This window comes from Bison bison, unplaced genomic scaffold (assembly GCF_000754665.1).
Source record: "Bison bison bison isolate TAMUID 2011002044 unplaced genomic scaffold, Bison_UMD1.0 scf7180017864341, whole genome shotgun sequence".
Lineage (NCBI taxonomy): Eukaryota > Metazoa > Chordata > Mammalia > Artiodactyla > Bovidae > Bison > Bison bison.
The window spans coordinates 4,861,049-4,883,468 of NW_011494913.1; the positions used below are offsets into that span (position 1 = coordinate 4,861,049).

Below are 22,420 nucleotides of genomic sequence, written 5' to 3' on the forward strand. Positions count from 1 at the left end.
CCCAAAGCCAACTTCTAAATGTCACGGCAGAGGTGGGGCAGTAATGGAAATAAATGATTTAATGGAACACTGAAGAAAAAAATAATCATCATAGATTTTAGTTTGAAAAATATATCTGGCGTAACAGATACCTGGAAGTACGTAATAAAGCTTATATCAAAGTTTATTGCCCTCTAAAGCTAAAGGGCAGAGATTAAGAGGCAAGTGTAATGTTTGCTTTTAACAAAGCAGACTAACATGTAAAGTGTTAGGGTGGGATAGGAAAGAACTCAAGAACGGGCAAAAATTTCCTCTTGGACTTTCTACATAGACATCTATTTTAGTTTTGGACTGTCCACCAGTGTGCTCAAGTGATGGAGAAGAGGAACTCTGCCCACCCATGAAAATCCCCAGACCTTGTCCAGCTGCTCTAGAAAGGCAGCTTGTCCTTTGAGGTCCCTGGGGCTCCACAGGAGTAGAGAAACACAGCGAAAGGGATCCAATTTGCATAGAAAGTTGAGCCTTTCTAACTGGGTTCTTTAGTGACTTAAGCTATTCAAATACCACCTAAAAGTACAGACTCTAGTTAAAAAACGTGGATACGTATCTGTCTTGAAAATGCTTGTAAGAAATCATGATATAAGCTCATGATCTTGTGATCTGAAAATTCTCAGCTCCCTCCAGCTGTCTTTCCAAACAAAATCTTAAATAATAGAGTTTAAATCCTTTACTGGGTTCTGTAATCTCTTCAACCAAATAGACGGAAGTCGTTTTACACAACTTTCATTTCATGGGAAAATATGGGAAGGTATTTGATATTACCTAAGTAAGATCAGTGGGTAAACACCATTTACCCCAAACCAAATGGCACTGCCTTCAGGGAACTGTCAGAAAGTCAAACGATATACCAAGAAAGCACATTTGTATAAGCAAAGCCCTTCAAGCACAGCTCGAACGTGTTCTTTAAGAGGAGGCTCCAAGCCACTTGCTTATAATTTCAAGTGTGAGGCAATAGTTCTTACTTTACAGTCCAAAGCTTCTGAAGAACTTCAAGCACAATTTTATAACAAAACATATACTGCTCCTAAACACACACATACATGAAAAACAATGGAATGTTAATTGAATACCAATATCCACTTTCAGAAAAGACATTTGTACTTTTTAACCACAAAGTGCCTAAAAAGAGTGCCTTAACCTAAAAAGAACTGCCTAAAAAAGGTTAACATTTAACCAAGAACTTCTTATATGAATACATTTTTTAAAGCATCAGGAAGATAAACGGTAATAATATAGTCTTTGGTCTAGAATTAGTTAACTGAACAGAGGGGAATCTGACTCAATATCAGTCTCTTTATATCTTCATTGGATGAATCAAATTTAAACTTTTTAAAGATGTAGCCTCAGATCTCTTAGGCAACCCTAGTTCAAAGGAAATACTTCATATCACTGAACATTGCCTTAAAAAACCATAAAAAAGATTTAGGGGTACCTGTCTGTTTTTATTATCCATATTCTCTTGACCCTTCAATAATTAGTATAATTAATACCTGTGATATTTATGCTATCTTTTTTATGACGTGCCAATGACTGATACTTTAGTTGCAAATAAATGTCCTAAAATTGCCATTCATAAATTTATGGAAAATAACTTTAGATATGTTACTTAAATAACATGGTATTATGGACTAAGCATGTGTTTGGGCATTAGGAGACTTCAGTTTCAGATTTGGCTCCTACACTTGCTCTCTGATAAAACAAACTTCATTGCTCTGAACTTGAGGTAGGTCATCAGTAATGTCAGAGCATAACTTATGTTTACCTCAAACAGTGAGAATTCAATGAAATTGTGTAGGTAAAAAAGCTTTACAAATTGTAACGTGCTATACAATGTATGTTACAATGTAATATTCATCTTTATATCATTATTGTTCTTATGAGAATTTATGTGGCATGACTTACCTTTGTTTGGACCATTCCATGACGCTGTTCTCTCATTTGGCTCACTATATTCATGATGTCGAACTGTAACAGGATGACAGTAATTTTGTATTATCCAGAGAGGGGGAAAACACAAAACCCACAGATGCCTAAGGAGTATGCCATACTTCTTTCCAGTAAAAGATATCTCAAGATTTAACTGGCAAGTTCTCGTTTTCAGTCATAAGAGCATGTACTATGTTTAACCTAGTCTAGTGGATAAGGAAGACTTGTTCAAATGGGTTTCCAGGAAAAAGCAGGAAGCAATCATTTATAATAAGAAATGTTCTCCAAAAGAAATAACAACAAATTTGCCCCTGTGTATACTTTTCTGTTCTCCAAAGGGAGAACTTAAAGCAGCATTGTGATTCTGCAAGAGTCTGAAGCATAGAAAACCTTTTCTGGCCACAACAGTAACACAGCTGTTTCTCATATAAAGAGCCCTCTCAACTCAAATGGAGACCCTGAGCAGCAGTTGGCCCAACCCCAGATTCTGCACCTGTGCATGGAGAACAGCACTGCCCAGTGTGGTCACCAAGCTGGTGCAGGTCTGCAAAAGGCTGTTGCCAGACCAAAGTGAGCTAAGTCCAGAAACTGGTAACAAGTGTTTAGAAAATCTTAATGGCAATCTGACAGTGGTGCCATGCCAAGCAGCCTCATCAGTGGAACAGGATATAGACCAGCTCAGGTGTTGTTCAACTTGCTTGAAAAGTCACACGTGGTGCAAGCTGAGGACCAGACATGTGCAATAAGACGACATGAAATTTAAGATTTGTCAACTGTCAACTATCATCCAAAAGCACATAAAAATCAGAGAAATGTTAAGTATGCCTTTATTTTTACAACTTTGTGTTACTATAACTTAAAAGTTTAATTACTCCTTTAAATATTTTTATATTGAAATAACTATAGATACATAGTAAGTTGCAAAAAATGTACAGGGATAGTCTGTGTATCTTTTCACCTAGTATTATACCAATTAGAGTATAATATCGAAACCAGGAAATTGACATTGGTATAATTTACTAGCCTTTTCATATTTTGCCAGTTTTACATGCAATCATTCGTCAACATAGGCATACATGTATTACTGTATACAAAGTTATCACACGTGAAGATCCATGTAACTGCAGCCACAACCAAGACGCATAACTATAGCACCATAAGCCTTCCTCCTGTTGTCTATTAGAACTACCCACCCGCTCCAACTGCCTCAACCCTTGGCGACCAGTAATCTGTTCTGAATCTCTACAGTTTTGTTATTTCAAGCAGATTACATAAAGGAATCATTTAATATCCAATTTTTTGAGACTTTTTGTCATTGCTAATTGCTTTGAGATTCATGAAAATTGAGTATATCAATAGTTCATTCCTTTTTGTTACTAAATAGTATTCCACAGTCGGAGAAGGCAATGGCACCCCACTCCAGTACTCTTGCCTGGAAAATCCCATGGATGGAGGAGCCTGGTGGGCTGCAGTCCATGGGGTTGCGAAGAGTCGGGCACGACTGAGCGACTTCACTTTCACTTTTCACTTTCACGCATTGGAGAAGGAAATGGCAACCCACTCCAGTGTTCTTGCCTGGAGAATCCCAGGGACGGGGGAGCCTGGTGGGCTGCCGTCTATGGGGTCGCACAGAGTTGGATACGACTGAAGTGACTCAGCAGCAGCAGCAGCAGCAGCAGCAGCAGTATTCACAGTATGGGTGTGTTGAAGGACATCTAGGTTGTTTTCCAGTTTAGGGGGATGATAAATAGATGTGCTATGAACACATACATACAGGTTTTTACATGAACTGAAGTTTTCATTTCCATGGAATAAACACCGAAGAGTATTATTGCTAGGATTATATGGTAAGATTAGTTTAATTCTGCTTTTGTTTTTTTTTTTTCTAAGAAATTTAAAAACTACTTTCCAGACTGGATGCACCATTTTACATTCATTCCTATAAGCAATGGATGCTGCTGCTGCTCACTCGTGTCTGACACTTTGAGACCCTATGGACTGTAGCCCACCAGGCTCCTCTGTCTGTGGGATTCTCCAGGCAGGAATACTGGAGTGGGTTGCCACTGCTCCTCCAGGGGATCTTCCTGCCCCATGGATCAAAGCCATGTCTCCTGCATTGGTAGACAGAGTCTTCACCACTGAGCCACCTGGGAAGCATAAGTAATGTATAACTAACCCAGTTTTTTTCAAACCTTCATCAGCATTTGGTGTTGTCATTATTTTTTGTATTAGCCTTTCTAATCAATATCTAGTGATATTTCATCATGGTTTTAATTTCATTTTGTTGTCGTTGTTCAGTCGCCAAGTTGTGTCCGACTATTCTCAATCCCATGGATTGCAGCACGCCAGGCTTCCCTGTCCCTCAGCATTTCCTGGAGTTTGCTCAAACTCATGTCCATTGAGTCAGTGATGCCACCCAACCCTCTCATCCTCTGTCGCCCTTTTCTCCTTCTGCCTTCAATCTTCCCCAGCAACAGGGTCTTTTCTAATGAGTCAGCTGTTTGCATCAGGTGGCCAAAGCATTGAGCTTCAACATCAGTCCTTCCAAAGAGTATTTAGGGTTGATTTCCTTTAACATTGACTGGTTTGAAATCTCTTTGATTTCATTTACCTAAAGGCTAATGAAGTTGAGCCTCTTTTCATGTCATTGATTCATACTTATCATTGAAACTTCATGTCTTTTACCTATTTTCTAACTGAATTGCTTGCTTACTTATAAGGTTTGAGGTCTTTACAAATTCTAGGTGTGAGACCTTTGTTGGACATGTGGTTGCAAACAGTTTCTCTGAGTCTGTAGCTTGTCTTTCCATCTACCTCACAGGGTCTTTCACAGAACGAATTATTTTCATTGGCTTTCCCCCTAATATTAGCGACGGCAAAAATGTACGCTCTACCCGTTTTCAATACAACACTTGAAGCTCCAGGTAGTGCAGTGAGACCAGATAAAGAAATAAGAAGCAAATGCATTGGGAAGGGAGAGGCATGTCCCTGCTCGCGGCTGGGATGATCATCTATGTAGAAGATCTCAAGGAATCTAAAAACAGAACAAAGCAGGGCAAAACACCCTCTTAGAACCAAAAAGTGAGTTCAACAAGATCACAGGATACAAGATCAACATGAAAAAATCAACTGCACTTGTATATACATGTACATACAATGAACACAATAGTAAAAACACAATACCATTTACTGCTTGAAAGAAAATGAAATAAGATAAATCTAACAAAACACGTACAGAAGCTGTATGATGAAAATAACAAAATGCTGATGAAAGAAATCAAAGAAGATCAAAGAAGACCTAAATAAATTGACATACCACATTCATATTGGAAGATCCAACATAGTAAAATTCATCCTATCAAAATTCATCAAGCTTTTTTTATAAACATAGAAAAGCTAATTTTAAAATTTATATTGAAAGGCACAGACTTATAATAGCTAAACCAATTTTGAAAGAGAAAGAATCACTCTCCCTGTGTTAAGATTTCCTATATAGCTACAGGAATCCAAAGTGTGGTATTGGCAAAGGATAGATACATAGATCAATGAAACGGAATATGGAACTAGAATATTCAAAATATTCAAACTAAATGATTTTGAACTAAATATTCAAAATCATTTCTGACAAAGGTGCAAAAGCAATTCAGTGGAGGAAGAATAGCCTTTTCAACAAAGGAAACTTAACAGCTGGACATCTTTAGGCAAAAAAAAAAAAAAGTGAACCTTGACTTAAGCCTCGCCCCTTCTAAAAACAATGAACTCAAAATGGGCTACAGACTTAAATGTCAAACATGAAACCACAGAACTTGAAGAAATGACATTGGAAAGATTCTTTGGGACCCAGGCAAGGTGAAGAGTTCTCAAACTTGACACTGAAAGAATGATCCATGAAAGGAAATATGATACAAATTCAACTTCATTGAATTTAGAATCCATTGTTTCTTGAAAGTCTGTTTTATAATTTATATTTTAAGATTAGGCAAGTTATGGAAATAAATTTGTATCATTGATTTTTAACCTTAATTTACTGATAGCAAAAGAAGTGTCACTGGATTGTCTTCTCAAGAAAAGCACAGCTTTTCTGAATATAGCTTTAGTGGTTAACCAAATAATAATAATGGAAGTAACTTCAAAGAAATGAAGACCAAAAGAGTTCATGTTAATTTTACCTGGAATTGTGATTCCTCATATATTGAGTTTTAGAGCCATTATTGACTGTGAAGTGCTAAAACCACACTTGTATTAATTGCAAAGATGTACTGGCTAACATAGCAAAGAAACAATTAAAATTTACTTGTCACATACAGAACAAAAGAAATAGGCTCCAAGACAAAAGAATTATTTTAAAGAATACTAAATTAAAAAGCTCATGTTCAATATTTCACATGAAACATATATACTTTGCAGACTTACAAAATTATGCTTTGAACGGCTAAGATTAAAAACACATACACGACAACCAGACAATGGTGATAGAAGTCATACTGAAAGTGTTTTATTGAAAATTTGGAGTGAAGGTGTGGCAGAAAAAGGTCAAGTTCCATTTTTCTAATGAAATCACAGTGTGACAAATTCAGGGACTGGCGAGTGATACAGAGCAGTACCAGCTCACAAAACAAAAGTAGCAAAGTATTTACCATCACAACTTATTGAATAAAAGATACTGCTAACATAATGACTCAGTATATGTGTGATTTGAACATGAAGTGATAAGAAAGAAGAATTTTTCCTTTTCTGTTTTATTACTGGCAATTACAACTAACTAATTTTAAATGGCACAAAATTGCTCACAAATATGGTTTTTCCAGTAGTCATGTATGGACGCGAAAGTTGGACCATAAAGAAAGCTGAGCACCGAAGAACTGGTGCTTTTGAACTGTTGTGTTGAAGAAGACTCTTGAGAGTCCCTTGGATTACAAGATCAAATCAGTCAATCCTAAAGAAAATCAGTCCTGAACATTCACTGGAAGGACTGATGCTGAAGCTGAAATTCCAATACTCTGGCCACCTGATGCAAAGAACTGACTCATTGCAAAAGAGTCCTCATTGCTGGGGAAGACTTAAGGCAGGAGAAGAGGACAGAGAATGAGATGCTTGGATGGCATCACTGACTCAATGGACATGAGTTTGAGCAAGCTCAGGGAGTTGGTGATGGACAGGGAAGCCTGGTGTGCTGCAGTCCATGGGGTTGTAAAGAGTCGGACACGACTGAGCAACTGAACTGAACTAATTTTAAATGGCATGAAATTGCAAAGTACGACATTGTCATCGAATGTAATTTGGAGCTTAAGTTTTGTGTAGGATTATGTTCTGGTCGAAGAACTGCAATGACAAGAAAACAGTCTGAGATAGTTACACAGATTAAAGAATTTATCCCAAATGTGAGTCAGTTCTAGTGAGGTGGATGAACCTAGAGACTGTTACACTGAGTGAAGTAAGTCGGAAAGAGGAAAACAAATATCATACGTTAACGCATATACGTGGAATCCAGAAAAATGGTACTGATGAATCTATTCACAAAGCAGGAATAGAGACACAGACGTAGAGAACAGACTTGTGGACACGGTGAAGGGAGGAGAGGTTGGGACACGCTGAGACAGTAGCTCTGAGACATATGAATCACCATATGTAGAACAGACAGCTGCACGGGGAGCTGCTATACGACACAGGGAGCTCAGCTTGGTGCTCTGTGACAGCCTCGAGCGGCAGGATGCGGTCGGAGGTGGGAGAGAGGTTCAGGAAGGAGGGTGCATATGTATGCTTGTGACTGATTCACGCTGTTGTATGTCAGAGACCAATACAACACTGTAAAGCAATTACCCTCCAATTAAAAACAAATTTTTAAAAACAGTCTTGCTACCAAAAAAACAAAAACCAAAGAACCCCTTCCAGATGAACCAGACAGTGTGTTTAGTGATACGGTAAGTATTTTTGATTTTGTGAAGGTTAATGTGTTAAATTTTGGACTATTCACTTCGTTACATAATAATATGGTAACTGATATTTAACTGTCGCTGTATGATGAACAGCATGTTAGAGGGGAAAGTTCTATCAAGAATGTTTCAACTACAGAACAATCTCAGGTTTTCCTCAAGAGAAGAGCCAGCTTGTTCCCAGTGTTTTAAGGATTTTTACGCAAGCTTACTTAAAAATAAAACTGACTATAAAATAACAGTAAAAAGAAATAAAGTGTTATATTTTCTCAGATCTTCATATCCTTTAGAGTTATAACTGATAAACTAATCTTAAAATGTCGGTCACATGTGGCTGAAAGCAGCCTGCAGCACGTAGGACTCTGTGTGAGTTCCACGGCATACAAACCGGTCTGCATCCTGTTTACCAGACCAACCCACTGTCACGCTTGTGGATGTCTCTGAAATATATCAAACTGCTTTGAAAGTTTCTAAATGCTTACTCTCAATTTCAGAAAACTTATCTTTCTGCAAATAACAAACATTCACAGATTGGTACTGGTCTAAGACCATACTTTGAGTAGCTCTGGTGAACAAAATTTCTGAAAAGAGTAGAGATGGGCATCAGTAAGGATACTGGACATCTCAAGCCTCTATGAAAAGCCAATAAGGCAACATTGGATGCATTTCCTATTTCTGAACCATTTTCCATCAAATCTGCTGCTAAGTCGCTTCAGTCGTGTCCGACTCTGTGCGACCCCATAGACGGCAGCTCACCAGGCTCCCCCGTCCCTGGGATTCTCCAGGCAAGAACACTGGAGTGGGTTGCCGTTTCCTTCTCCAGTGCATGAAAGTGAAAGGTGAAAGTGAAGTTGCTCAGTCGTGTCCGACTTAGCGACCCCATGGACTGCAGCCCACCAGGCTCCTCCGTCCATGGGGTTTCCAGGCAAGAGTACTGGAGTGGGGAGCACCCTTAATTGTAAAATACATCACTATTTTACATACTGCTAAGAAAAACACTGTTATTTAAGTTGATGGATGACTTATTATAAAGCACATTTTGAGTTTACAAAAGGTATAATGGCAGGGGAAAAAAGTGCTCCGTAGAAGCATAAAATACAATATTTATAGTTTTTACAATTTCTGTAAGTTATATAAAATGAGAACAAATATAAACAAATTAATTATGATGAAGAACCTATAAAATAAAAATTATGCTAATGTATTTTCTATTAAAAGGATAAAACAACATTAATTACAGGAACAGGTAACATCAGATTCATACTACTGAAATTTTCACCATTTTTTAGTATTTTTGTCATTTTTTGACCACCCAGTTTATATTCACTGTTTGTAATAAAACTCTCAGCTTGCTTTGGGAAACCGTTACTTTTTTATCCTCAGCCTTATAGCCTAGAGTAGTCCTGACTTTAATGGACCAGTATCTCCCACAGTGGTTAGTTTAAGGAAAGGGTTATAGCTGAATCACAAACAGGGAAATGCTAGGAGATACTGGCTCAAGCTTCTGAGAAGAAGAGACTTCCTCTGTCCTTTAGAAAGTCCCTGGTAGAGGCCATTTTTCTATCCCCAACATAATGCGACCTTAGGATGTAAACATGTAGAATTTATGCAACGCATTTGTTGTCATAGGGGTGGCCTGGTCACTGCTGGGGTATAACTGCATATAGCCTGAGAGAGCAGTGATTTAACATTTATGCTGATAATAAGATAACCGCAGAATTTGCCTATCAGGGCAAATGCCTCCCAGCCCTTGTTGCCTTTTGACTGAGCTGCCGACTTTCCTATTCCTTGGAGACACAGTAAGAGGCACCACCCTCCCCAACCCAAGTGCCTGCTAAGTAAACAATGTCTTCCCTCACTTCGGCAGCACAGGAAAGCAGTTCAGTACAAGCAGGCCTTCTGGGGCACAAATCTAAAGTCATGCTCCCTAAGTAGTCAATCTAAAGGTAACAGTAAAATCACTACATGTCTAATTCTTGTGTCTATCTCTTAGCTGGTTCCAAATTTAGGAAGAAAGTAAAGAAATGTTAATGGTTGACTAAAACCCAGCAATATTATTATCCTTATTTTATGTAAGAGAAAACTAGATTTCAGAGAAAATGAGCAATTTGTACAAAGTCACCAAAATCTAAAGTGTGTGGCAAACTAGCAGTCAGACCCAGGGACCTCTCATTAACTCTGAAGTCTACTTTTTTCCCCAATGTGCTCACATGCATGTATTTCTACTCATTAAAAACAGACACACCTTTGGGCCTTCCCCAGTGATCCACTGGTTAAGAATCCATGTTTTCACTGCAAAGGGCACAGGTTTGACCCCTGGTCAGGGAAGTAAGATCCCACATGCTATGCAGGGCAACCAAAAAATAAACAGGCACACATCACTGACATTCTTTAACAAGACTCTAAAAACTGTACATGTGGGTGGAAGCAAGAAAAGAAAAATGGACTCATATTTACTGTACTCCAGACGTTGTCTGAAGCCATTCATTTGCATTATCTATTTAGTTTAATCCTCAGAACCACCTCCAAGAACCTGCAGCAGTTAAGTCAGAAGCAGGTATCGAAAGCTGACACGCTCTCTATTGACTCAGTTGCTCCTGAAGGTCAAATATTATTAGTCTCCAGCTCTGAGAAGGCTGTTAGAAATACAGTGTTTACTAACAGCATCAGTTTGGGTGCTTAATTCACACACTTACTGAAAAGTTCTTTTCAATGGCACAGAATACGACATCCACACACAGGAACACCCCTGTCCGGCCCACGCCTGCGCTGCAGTGGACGACGACGGGCCCTGTGAGGTGGCTCTTCCTCACATAACGAACGTACTTTATAAACCCTTCTGCTGAAGCAGGAGTGCCATGGTCTGGCCAGTTGGTGAACTGCAAGTGTTTCACAAAGTGACTAGCTCCCGTCTGTGGGGGTGGGGTGGGGATGGAGAGAGACAGGGAAGGGGAGAGAGAGAAGAGAGATTTATCAACTTCTCATATTAGAGAGCTTCTCTTAATTTCTAATATGCCACAAATAGTAATAATAATGGCCATATGGTAATACATTAATAAAAATAAGTCTACTAACAGGTAACATGAATTTAGGACTTACTCTGGAGGAACAGTACCAAAGACTTCACATGCATTATCTCATTTAATCCTCACATCAGCCCTGGGGTGGCAGACACTGTGTTATCCTCATTTTACAGATGAAAAAGTAAGAATTTGAGTGACTGATAGATGTATGCTAGGTCAGGAAGCTCATATGTTTAGAGCTGGGACAATAATGTAGTCCTCCCAAATCTAACGCTACCATCTTTCTTCTGCACCATGAGAATGCAGAAGAAACCAAACAAACCAGGAATCCAAAACAGAGTGGAAATGAGCTAACATGTTGGGAATAATGTAGGAAAGCAATATATCTTGGATTCAATATTATGATGTGCTGTGCTTAGTCGCTCAGTCATGTCCAACTCTTTGCGACTCCATGGACTGTAGCCCGCCAGGTTCCTTGGTCCATGGGGATTCTCCAGACAAGAATACTAGAGTGGATTGCCATGCCCTCCTCCAGGGGATCTTCCCAACCCAGGGATATAACCGAGGTCTCCCGCATTGGAGGCGGATTCTTTATTCTTCACCAGAGAAGCCCAAATATGATACTAAATTTAATTAAAACAGGTAGGTGCTGTCAAGCTGCTTAATCAGGGTTTGATGGGAAGCAACCTCCTCTGGCAACCAGGACAGGGTGGTTAATGACCATGTGAGTAGACTTTGGTCCTTATTCTTTCGCTGAGCCCTGAAAGTGGAGTTCTGGACTCTCCCAGGGGTTGACAGATAAGATGCTTTGAGTTTACCCATCATTCTTTCAGAGGGTTCACCCCTTCCCCAGTGTGGAACCCTCATTTTACTCCAGTGGGCACGCTCGTGAAGAAATTCAGGAAGGATTTCTCACTCCTTCTCTACTTCTCCTTAATGCACCACTTTCCCCCCCAAGTTCCAAATAAAAATACCATTTTCTATGGTGTTAGAAAATAGACTCAAGTTTGAATCATTGGTACATGAAACTGGACGAGGCGAATGATGCTTAAAAATCGCGTGAAGGAACCAGTGAGGATAGGTCTCACTCCATCACGTATTTCAGGAATTAAACCTTTCCTACACTGGTGACCACTGAGAATCTGCACAAAGGTGGGCATCACTGCTTTCCTGACCCAGTACCATGAGGCAGATTCTTCAAACATTAGCCCTATGGTCTTGAGATCTGGGAACATCAGCCCAAAGGCCACCATTCTAGATCACCTTGCCAACTCCACAGGTGGACCTGAACATTTGAATCTTTTCAGACAGATTGTTCTTCTGGGCCTCCCACCTGACCTATATTCTCCAAGCATGCTGTCCTTCTCTGCCACAGCACACATCACATGCCATTTAGAACTGGTATCTTCCTTCCCCACTAGACTGTAAGTACTCTAAGAGTGGAGCCTGTGCCTGCTTTCTACCTCCAGCGTCTGACACAGTACTTGGTTCACATCGGGGAATCAAGTGTTAGGAGAGGGAGGCCTCAGGCAAATCCTCGGGCGTACAGAGCAAAGGCAGGGCCTCAGCGCAGAGCAAACGCAGGGCCTCACACGCAGCTAGCAAGCCCGACGTCAATGTCAAACACTGTTATTATTCTCGGCCTCCCTGGTCACACCACTGTGTACTCTGATCCTCAGACTCTTCAATTCTTTCTTTCTGTCTCTGTCCCGACTTTATCTTTTCAACATCTCCCTTCTCACTCAGACCCCCAGCTCCGTTCAGTCACTCAGTCGTGCTCGACTCTTTGCCACCCCATGGACTGCAGCATGCCAGGATTCCCTCTCCATCACCATCTCCCAGAGCTTGCTCAAACTCATGTCCGTTGAGTCAGTGATGCCATCCAACCATATCATCCTCTGTCATCCCCTTCTCCTCCTGCCTTCAATCTTCCCCAGCATCAGGGTCTTTTGCAATGAGTCAGTTCTTCGCATCGAGTGGCCAAAGTATTGGAATTTCAGCTTCAGCATCAGTCCTTCCAGTGACTGAATTCCTTTAGGATTGACTGGTTTGATCTCCTCAGGCCCCCATGCTACAGTGAACTCTTGGAAGGCATCATCACTTCCCTAAATGCTGCTTCTACTTCCTTGCCTTGCCTCCATGGGTGTTGCACTCTGCAGTTCTCTCTAATCCAGGCAACCTATTCTCCTGTGCTCCAGGTACTACAGAGTCTAGAGATTAGTTGCATTCTCCTTGCTGCCCAACACAATTTCCAACTCATTATTTCTTCTCCTTGTACAAAAACTCCACTTCTTTTTAAGTTTCATACCTCTTAACTTCGTCTTCTCATCACTGTCACCTTACCACAGATTCTGACAGGGCACATTTGGGATCTCAACAGCCAAACCGACACGCTGGCCTCACATTTTTATTTCTCTCTTACAGAGGAGGCCATTCATGTCTTCTAGTCCTCACAATGTGATTACTCCTTGGACTCACCATCACCTATAATGGCCAGTATCAAAAATCTTCCAGTTCTCAGATTCCAACATCATTTTCTGAGCAGAAACTCTTATGCTACTGCTTTATCTGTGCTTCACCTCCAACAATGTGACTAGATGGAATTCTGCCCTTGACGTCCTCTATTTCCTCCTAGCTGCTGACTCCATTCATCTCCCTAAGTTTAGACTTTATGACTGATTATCTAAATCATTCTCTTACCAAACTGTCAACTCCATTCATCCTTTGAATCTTGCCGCATATCTTGAGCAACATCCCTCCCTGAATCAGTCCCATAATCTCTGTTCAGAAATCCCATGGTTAGGAAAAAAAAAAAAAATCACATAGTTGCATATTTTATTGTTATTGCAAATTATGGGTTCCAACCTCAGCACCTTCAGCAACCTTTTCCTGATCATTGCCTGTGCTCCAACCAACTTCTTTGGTGATGATTCCAAATCTCATCACTCTTCAAGTTTCCAATTTAACTCCTACCCCTTCACTCCTATAGAACACATGTATTACCTACTTGCTAATCAAATCCACTTAGAGCAATGTAACATCACTTTCTCTTATAACTCATTCCTTTGCTATTTTCTGAGTCTGTTAGAGCAAGACATGAATTGTTCTATGGATTATTCTAGACCAATACTTCCCAATATTACTTTCTACAAGAATGCAGACGCTCTGTATCTGTGCTGCCCATATGGTAGTCACTAGTAATATGTGATTAAACACTAGAAGTATGGCTATTGCAAGTGAGGAACTAAATTTGGTATTTTATGTAAGTTTAAATAATTTAAATCTAAAACAGTCAAATGTGGCTATCATATTGGACAGTATAATTTTTGAACACTCCTTATAAGTCACAAGTCATAAGTCATATAAATTCTGCCAATTTTATCAGAAAAGCATCAAAGTCTTTGCTTTCTATCTAATTGCTAGTTGCCCTAAGTTGATCATATACCCTTCTTACTAAAATTCTTCAATGTCTCCTAATTATCTTCATAATAAAGTTTGTGCTCCTTAGCTGAAATCCAAAACATTTCATGTTCCGGCTTTCTCTACTTATTTTCTATAGCCTCATCTCATCTCTCATTTCTCCCTGGCATTTGAACTTTTACATTCCAGAAACTCTTAACTACCCACATCTCTCTGTACATATGCCCCATGCTATTTTATAGCTTCATCATCTACTTACTGTTTTCATTTTTCTCACTTGGATAAATTCAGATGTCACCTCCTCTAGCAAATCATCTGTCCAAACCAAAAGAGAGCCTCCTTTCTGCAGCTCATACAGATCTCGGTATTACCATCCACTGAGCGCAGTAACTGCAAGGACCAGTGAGCGCCCCGAACAGCTGCTGCCACGCCCGGCCCAGTGATTATCAGCACGTCTCAAGGACTTCATCACATCTGTCCCTCTCAGCAGAGATAGCCAAAGCACACCCCAGGATTAGGTAACTCTTTCTCAACCGCCCCAACTCCCCTTTTCAATTATTTCATCTCTCCAGTCAGAGTTTGGTTAGGCAGAAGAAGAAATGGCATTGTCTTAGTTTCTGGTAGCAGGGAGAAGTAAAAACAAGTTACTTTAAACAAGTGTCCCCAGCTATGGCCCACCTTACTCCGAACTTCCTCTCTGACATGTGTGCATATATAAGGAAAAATATATCTAATGCTGATTTTATTTTTTAACTTACAGACTTCTTGACAACTTGAAACATTCGAATGATGAAATACCGAAGTATCTGGTAGTTCTCCAGGAAGATACGACAGCTATTCAATTCCAAAGGTTTCTTCATAGAAATAGGCCAGTAATGGTGGCATTTGGTAACTCCACCTTCTTTCTCTTTGGTTATCATGGCAATAACATTAGAGTTATTTTCCCAAACCATTTGCCAAAAGTCATTCGTGGTAGTTGGCAGTGGCCCTTGGGTAGCAATATAGTAGTACTCTTCTCTAGAATTGGCTATTTTAATGTAACTGGCATTGATGTAGTCCTTGTTTGCTCCAAGAGGAACACGTGTTGAATCATCTGTTACAACAACAGAAACATATAGTAGATAAAGGAAAAGCAGGATGTGCAATACACGCAGATTTCATGAAACCATTTCACAAAAGTAAATCTGTTTATCTCTTTGACTAATAGAAAAGATGGCATAGAAATTTCTAGCAATATACAATTAGAGTAAGGTTTAGAAAAAAATCGGTTTCTACTAAAAAGAGAAGAATGCCATCAGTATCCAGACATCTTGAGAGATTTGTGTTACATATGGCACAAGTAGGAATAGGCCAAGGGAGGTATCTCCTAGCCTATAACTAAACACAGCAAAGGAGGAGCCCTCTGAAGGAGCAAATGAATGAATGGCGTTCTCCTACAAATCCAGAGAACCTGAAAGCTCAGAGCAGCAGTGGCCAGAAAGGAACAAATGTTTTTGGAAAAAAAAAAAAAGACTGGGATAGTTTATACAAATTCTAGGATTATTAGAATTCTATCGACTGCCTGCACATAGAGTGGCCATCTTTTGTGTCCATCCTCAGCTTTCACCGGTGAAACAGCATGCTCATGAAAGCAAAAGTACTGTGGCAAAAGGATGCTACAAAGGGGACTTGCTCAAAGTATGGACGACTATTAACAAATTTGAGAGGGGAAAAGTCAATTACGTGGCTCAGTGGCCCGGGAACTCTCTCTTCACTCTACATGGACATCTGGAGCTCTGGTTCCACCACTGCTCCTACAGAGAGAATAAAAAAAGGATCTTTTCCTGCCATGCAGGGGTCTCACCAGTAGCTCCTCCCTAGTACTCAAGTCAGGAAGCCCGCTCATCTACCAAACACACTGTGACAAGATCTCTGAACAGGGCTTACACCAGTTCTGACAGAACCTTTCTCAAATTCAAAAATAGCAGACATAAATCTCTCCTTGTAAATATGAAGAGACAAAACAATCACTAGATATATAAAGATACCTAGTACTCCACAAAAGGATACCATTCTGAGAAATCACAGCAAATATCTTCCTTTCTATAAGAGAAGAATACTTTAAAAACTCTTATTTGTATTTTAAATTAAATCTCAGCAAACATTATTTTATTATTTAAAGGATGATATACATATATATGTCTGTTTATTGATATAAATTTGTTACATTATTAAATTACAAAGGAGGTAAAAGAGCATTAAAGTGAGATCTTTCATCATATATATGTATATATACATATATATCATATATAAGAGCTTCTCTGGTAGCTCAGAAGTAAAGAATGTGCCTGCCAATGCAGGAGATGTGGGTTCAGTTCCTGGGTGGGGAAGATTCCCTGCAGAAGGAAATGACAACCCACTCCAGTATTCTTGCCTGAAAAATCCCATGGACAGAGAAGACCAGCAGGCTGCTGGAAGTCCATGGGGTCACAAAGAGTCCGACACGACTGAGCACAACACAGCACAGCATTTATCCAAATGCTAGTAGGGACTGTTTTATTATCTAAATTTTTACAGTGAATATGTACCGTTTTGTAGTAGGAAGTAACTTTTTATTTTCAAAGGGGGAATTTAATAAGTAAAAATTAAACAATCTAAAGTAATAAAAGCTTGCTTTCAAATAAAAAACACAATTTATCAATTAAAAATCCCTAAAGTGAGAAGAAAATTAGACTTTAAAACAAAGGCTGTGAAAAGAGACAAAGAAGGTCACTACATAATGATCAAAGGATCAATTCAAGAAGAAGATATAACAATTATAAATATGTATCCACCCAACATGGGAGCACCGCAGTATGTAAGACAAATCCTAACAAGTATGAAAGGAGAAATTAACAATAACACAATAATAGTGGGAGACTTTAATACCCCACTCACACTTACGGATAGATCAACTAAACAGAAAATTAACAAGGAAAAAAAAAAAAACATGTATGTATCTATAAAGTTCACTAAAGCAAAGCACAGTAAAATGAGGTATGGCAATAAAAGGCGTTAAATTTATCAAATAAAAAATAAATAAATAAAGTGCTGAAAAATTAAAAAAAAAAAGGAAGAGATAGGACAGGAAGCTAAACCTAGTTCTGAATGACTCCAAAGCCCAGAATTTCATTTAAACTTCATTTTTAAATAACATCATGCTTGGATTTTCCAGAAGATGGTTGATCATTTTACCATAGTGGTCTGTGGGTGTTGTGTCCTATTCAGGGTGAAATATTGGAATTTCAAGAGCCTGCTGTCCAGAATTCTTGCCAAGTTGTCTGGTATCTGGAGAATGGGTCTGACCTGCTTTGTGGAGGTAAGCCAGGCCTACCTGAAAACCAGAAGGACTCTCAGCAAAGTGCTGCCTTCTGACCTTCTGAAAAATAACTCTACACAGCCTCATTAAAAATCTGCTCATTTTTCTTGGTAGCAGTAACTCAACCCTAGATATCCTCTTCCCAGTAATGGAAAAATATAACAGTTGAAGCTATAATGGTGCAATGCATGTGCACAGGGCTTGGGCTTAACAATGAATAGACTGTAGGCATTGTTATAAAGATTGCCAATCTCCCTTACACTCCATCACAATCTCCTTTTATTTTCTTCATAGCCTTAAATATTATTTGAAATCATTTTAAAGTCTTATTTTGTATATCCATGTACTAAAATTAAGGAACATCTCTATCTTGAAAAGCCAGTCCAAATCCCTTAGAAAAGTTCTTAGATGACACATGAAGTATTCAATAAGATTTCCTGAATTATTAAATAAATGCTATTTATGCCATTAAAAAAAAAAATAAAGTGAGAAGAAAACAGAAAAACAAATTCGTGATTTAGAAAACAGCTTAAGGAATTTTCCCAGAACCAAAAAAAAAAAAAAAAATAGATGAAAAGAAGGACAATAATTATTAAAATACTGAAGGATGCAGAACATACAAAGGGAATATATAAAAGGAAAGGATTTCAGAAACAAACTATAGAACACAGGCATACATCGGAGACCACATAGGTTTGGTTCCGGACCACCACAATAAAGGGACTATTGCAATAAGTAAGCCACATGAATTTTTTTGTCCCCTAGAGCATATAAAAGTTATGTTTACACGACACTGTAGTCTAGTAAATGTGCAATAATAACATTATGTTTATATAAAATGAAGTACATATTTTAATTTAAAAAAATACCCTACTGCTAAAAAAAAGATGCTGACCATCATCTGAACCTGCAGCAAGTTGTACTGTTTTTGCGAGAGTAATGTCACAGTCGCTGATCGTAGATCACTGTAACAGATACGATAATAATGACGAAGCCTGACACATGGCAGAAATTACCAAAACATGGCACGGAGACATGAAGTGAAGAAATGCTGTTGGAAAAATGGTGTTCAACACAGACTTGTCACAAACTTTCAATCTATAAAAAAAACACAGTGTCTGCAAAGGACGATAAAGTGCAGCACTATAAGACCAGGTATGCTTGTATTCAGCAGGAAAGAAATAGCTCTGGCGGCCACAGGAGAAAGGTGGAGGTGGCGGTTTAGTCTCAGTTCCCCTCAAAGAGAATTTAGCGCAAACACGCAAGCCATGCATCACCTCATCTGAACTTCAAAACAGTCCTTTGAAGAGTCATATTATTATTCATGCCTTTCAGATAAGGAATATTTATTCAAAGCACCTAAGTCATTTGTTTCGTATTATGCAGCAATTCTAGACTCCACAATCTACAAATAATTCCATGATTTGCTGCCCTTCAAGGAAGACTCAAGTTTTCAGGTGGAAAGTCCTTACCAAATACCAGATGCCATTAATGAAGAGAGCCACTAAGACCTTGAGACCAGCAGAGCACAAGGTCACAGCGACAGGAAGCAAAACCTGTGTTAGTGGATCACTAGCAGTAACTAGCAGTATTGGAGAAGGAAGTGGCACCCCACTCCAGTTCTCTTGCCTGGAAAATCCCATGGGCGGAGGAGCCTGGTAGGCTGCAGGCCATGGGGTCGCTAAGAGTCGGACACGACTGAGTGACTTCACTTTGACTTTTCACTTGCATGCACTGGAGAAGGAAATGGCAACCCACTCCGGTGTTCTTGCCTGGAGAATCCCAGGGATGGGGGAGCCTGGTGGGCTGCTGTCTATGGGGTCACACAGAGTCAGACAGAACTGAAGTGACTTAGCAGCAGCAGCAGTAACAGTGAGGCTTCCCTGGTGGCTCAGACGGTAAAGAATTTGCCTGCAATGCAGGAGACAGGGGTTCGATCCCTGAGGTGAGAGGATCCCCTGGAGAAGGGAATGGCTACCCATGCTACAGTCCATGGAATCACAAAGAGTCAGACACAACTGAGCGACTTTCACTTTCAGCTTTCACTTCAGAGGTGACAGTGACTGGGGCCACTCTCATCTCCATCCCTTGACTCCTGACTCCTGGCTGTGGCAGAAATACATCATGTATTGGACCCTAATTTGGAGCAAATATAACCTCTTGGCGAACACTGCTCCAGCCCTGTGAGGTACTGCCACCTAGCTGGCACTGTTACTGTGTCTACAAAAGGTCATTCCGTTGCTCTATCAAGCCAGCTCCCTCGGAATGAGGAGGAGTGTGTCAAGGCCAGTGAATTACATGATCATGGGCCCAATGTCACAAATAATTTGCCTCTAAGTGAGTTCCTTGATCAGAAGCAAGGCTGTGTGGACTACCACGATGGTGGTAAGGCATTCTTCAGGTCCATTTGGTAGATTTGGTAGAAGTTTGTATGCAGGGAAGGCAAATCCATATTGTGTCTATTTTAGACTGCAAAAAAGCAATTGTTCCTTCTATGACAGAAGCAATTCAATGTAATCAACCTGTCATCAGGTAGCTAGGGGGCTGGTCACTCTTGGAAATGCTGTCATCTTAGGGCCTCAGTGCCGGTCTCTGCTACTGGCAGATTGGGCACTCAGAAATGGCCATAGCAAGGTCAGCCTGGTGAGAAGTCCATGTTGATGAGTCCATGCATAGCCTCTATTCCTGCCAGCAAGTCTACTTTATTCATTAATCCATTGGGTAATGACAGGAGTATTTGGAAAGAGGCTGACTAGTATCCACAGAATAGGTCATCCTATCCACTTGATTGTTAAAACCTCTTCTTAAATCACCCTTCAATGAACGTTCACAAAAGACACAAATATATTCATGTTTTCGCCCTTTCAGAGAGATCTATACACACTTATCTCTCCCAGATTTCCTTGTGATCAACTTCCCAGTTATGTTTCTTCTAAGTCTCTGACAATCCAGTCAAACAACTGACTACAGCCCATGAATTAATAAAGATTTGTGCCTCTCGCCATTTCTGCTTCCAAGCAGAATGAACAACCAAGTACACTGCTTGAAGTTCTACCAACTGAGAGGACTTCCCTTCACCACTGTCTTTCAGGCATGTCCCAAAAAGGCCCTGTGGAGCAGCTGCTAGCTACTCCTAGGTGCTGCCTGCATGGCACGCAGCCTGCATGGCATGTAGAGCCATCTGTTACCCGGGCCCAGTTCTCCTGTCCTTGGTCACCTGATCGTGGGGAACCTGTCATGAAGCCGCAGGTGCAGGCTGGGAAAGAGAAGGTCATGCAGCAGAAGTGGGGGATTTTGGCCACTTCGTGTAACTTATTTGTGCCTTCAGAGCTTTTAGGGGGATTATTTCAGTAGCTACTGTGAGTATATGGGAGTAGAGGCAGTGAAGAAGACAGAGACTGGCTGAGAGAGAAAGCAGGCTCAATCTAGGCTAGCGGCAGTGGCAATCGAGATGCGCGAGGACTCCTGCGGTATTAAGAAGGCAGGATTGAAAGGACTTTGTGACCACTTTGGATACTGCAGCTGACGCGGGTTCTCTGGCTTGAACAAATGAGTGGTTAAACTAAACAAGATACAGGATAAAGAAGAAGGTCATTTTGTAGGAAGAAAAATGTTAACTTAATTTGGGAAAATTTTTTTGACTTTGAAAGGAATGTGAGGCATAAAAATGAGATTTCCACCCTAAAAGTAAAATTGTGTTGCTTTATTTCTGCTCTTTGGAAGGTCTGAGACAGATGAATCTGTAACTGGGTGGGGAAGAAACTAGCCCTGGAAAGCAATGAGTAAGTCTTTGGCAACGATCAAAGGGAAGCCTCCTGTTGGAGGGTAGATTGGCAGCTTCATTGTTCAGGACAAAGGACAGAAATAGCAGCACCGTATTTGTGTGTCTAAACAAGATGATCAGGGAAGCTGGTAAGGGCTTAGGGTGGCAAAAGGGGAAGACGTCTCAGTAATAAACTTTCTGTTTTAGCTGCAACAATGCATAAGATGTTTTATTTTTTTAATTAATTTTATTTTATTTTTTAACTTTACAATATTGTATTGGTATTGCCATATATCAAAATGAATCCACCACAGGTATACATGTGTTCCCCATCCTGAACCCTCCTCCCTCCTCCCTCCCCATACCATCCCTCTGGGTCGTCCCAGTGCACCAGCCCCAAGCATCCAGTATCGTGCATCAAACCTGGACTGGAGACTCATTTCATATATGATATTATACATGTTTCAATGCCATTCTCCCAAATCATCCCACCCTCTCCCTCTCCCACAGAGTCCAAAAGACTGTTCTATACATCAGTGTCTCTTTTGCTGTCTCATATACAGGGTTATTGTTACCATCTTTCTAAATTCCATATATATGCATTAGTATATTGTATTGGTGTTTTTCTTTCTGGTTTACTTCACTCTGTATAATAGGCTCCAGTTTCATCCACCTCATTAGAACTGATTCAAATGTATTCTTTTTAATGGCTGAGTAATACTCCATTGTGTATATGTACCACTGCTTTCTTATCCATTCATCTGCTGATGGACATCTAGGTTGCTTCCATGTCCTGGCTATTATAAACAGTGCTGCGATGAACATTGGGGTACATGCGTCTCTTTCCCTTCTGGTTTCCTCAGTGTGTATGCCCAGCAGTGGGATTGCTGGATCATAAGGCAGTTCTATTTCCAGTTTTTTAAGGAATCTCCACACTGTTCTCCATAGTGGCTGTACTAGTTTGCATTCCCACCAACAG

The 22,420-nt window shown here is 40.0% G+C and overlaps 1 protein-coding gene across 1 annotated transcript in view; it reads right to left on the reverse strand.

The window, feature by feature from the left end:
- Positions 1-997: 997 nt before the first annotated feature.
- The window catches only part of PTPN20B (protein tyrosine phosphatase, non-receptor type 20B), a 33,998-nt gene continuing 12,575 nt past the window's right edge, over positions 998-22,420 (reverse strand). The window contains exons 6-9 of the mRNA XM_010854513.1: positions 15,100-15,434; positions 10,595-10,810; positions 1,942-2,004; positions 998-1,063 (exon numbers count right to left, since the gene is read on the reverse strand). Of these exons, the coding sequence (XP_010852815.1) occupies positions 998-1,063; positions 1,942-2,004; positions 10,595-10,810; positions 15,100-15,434 (680 nt within the window). The remainder of the gene's footprint in view (positions 1,064-1,941; positions 2,005-10,594; positions 10,811-15,099; positions 15,435-22,420) is intronic.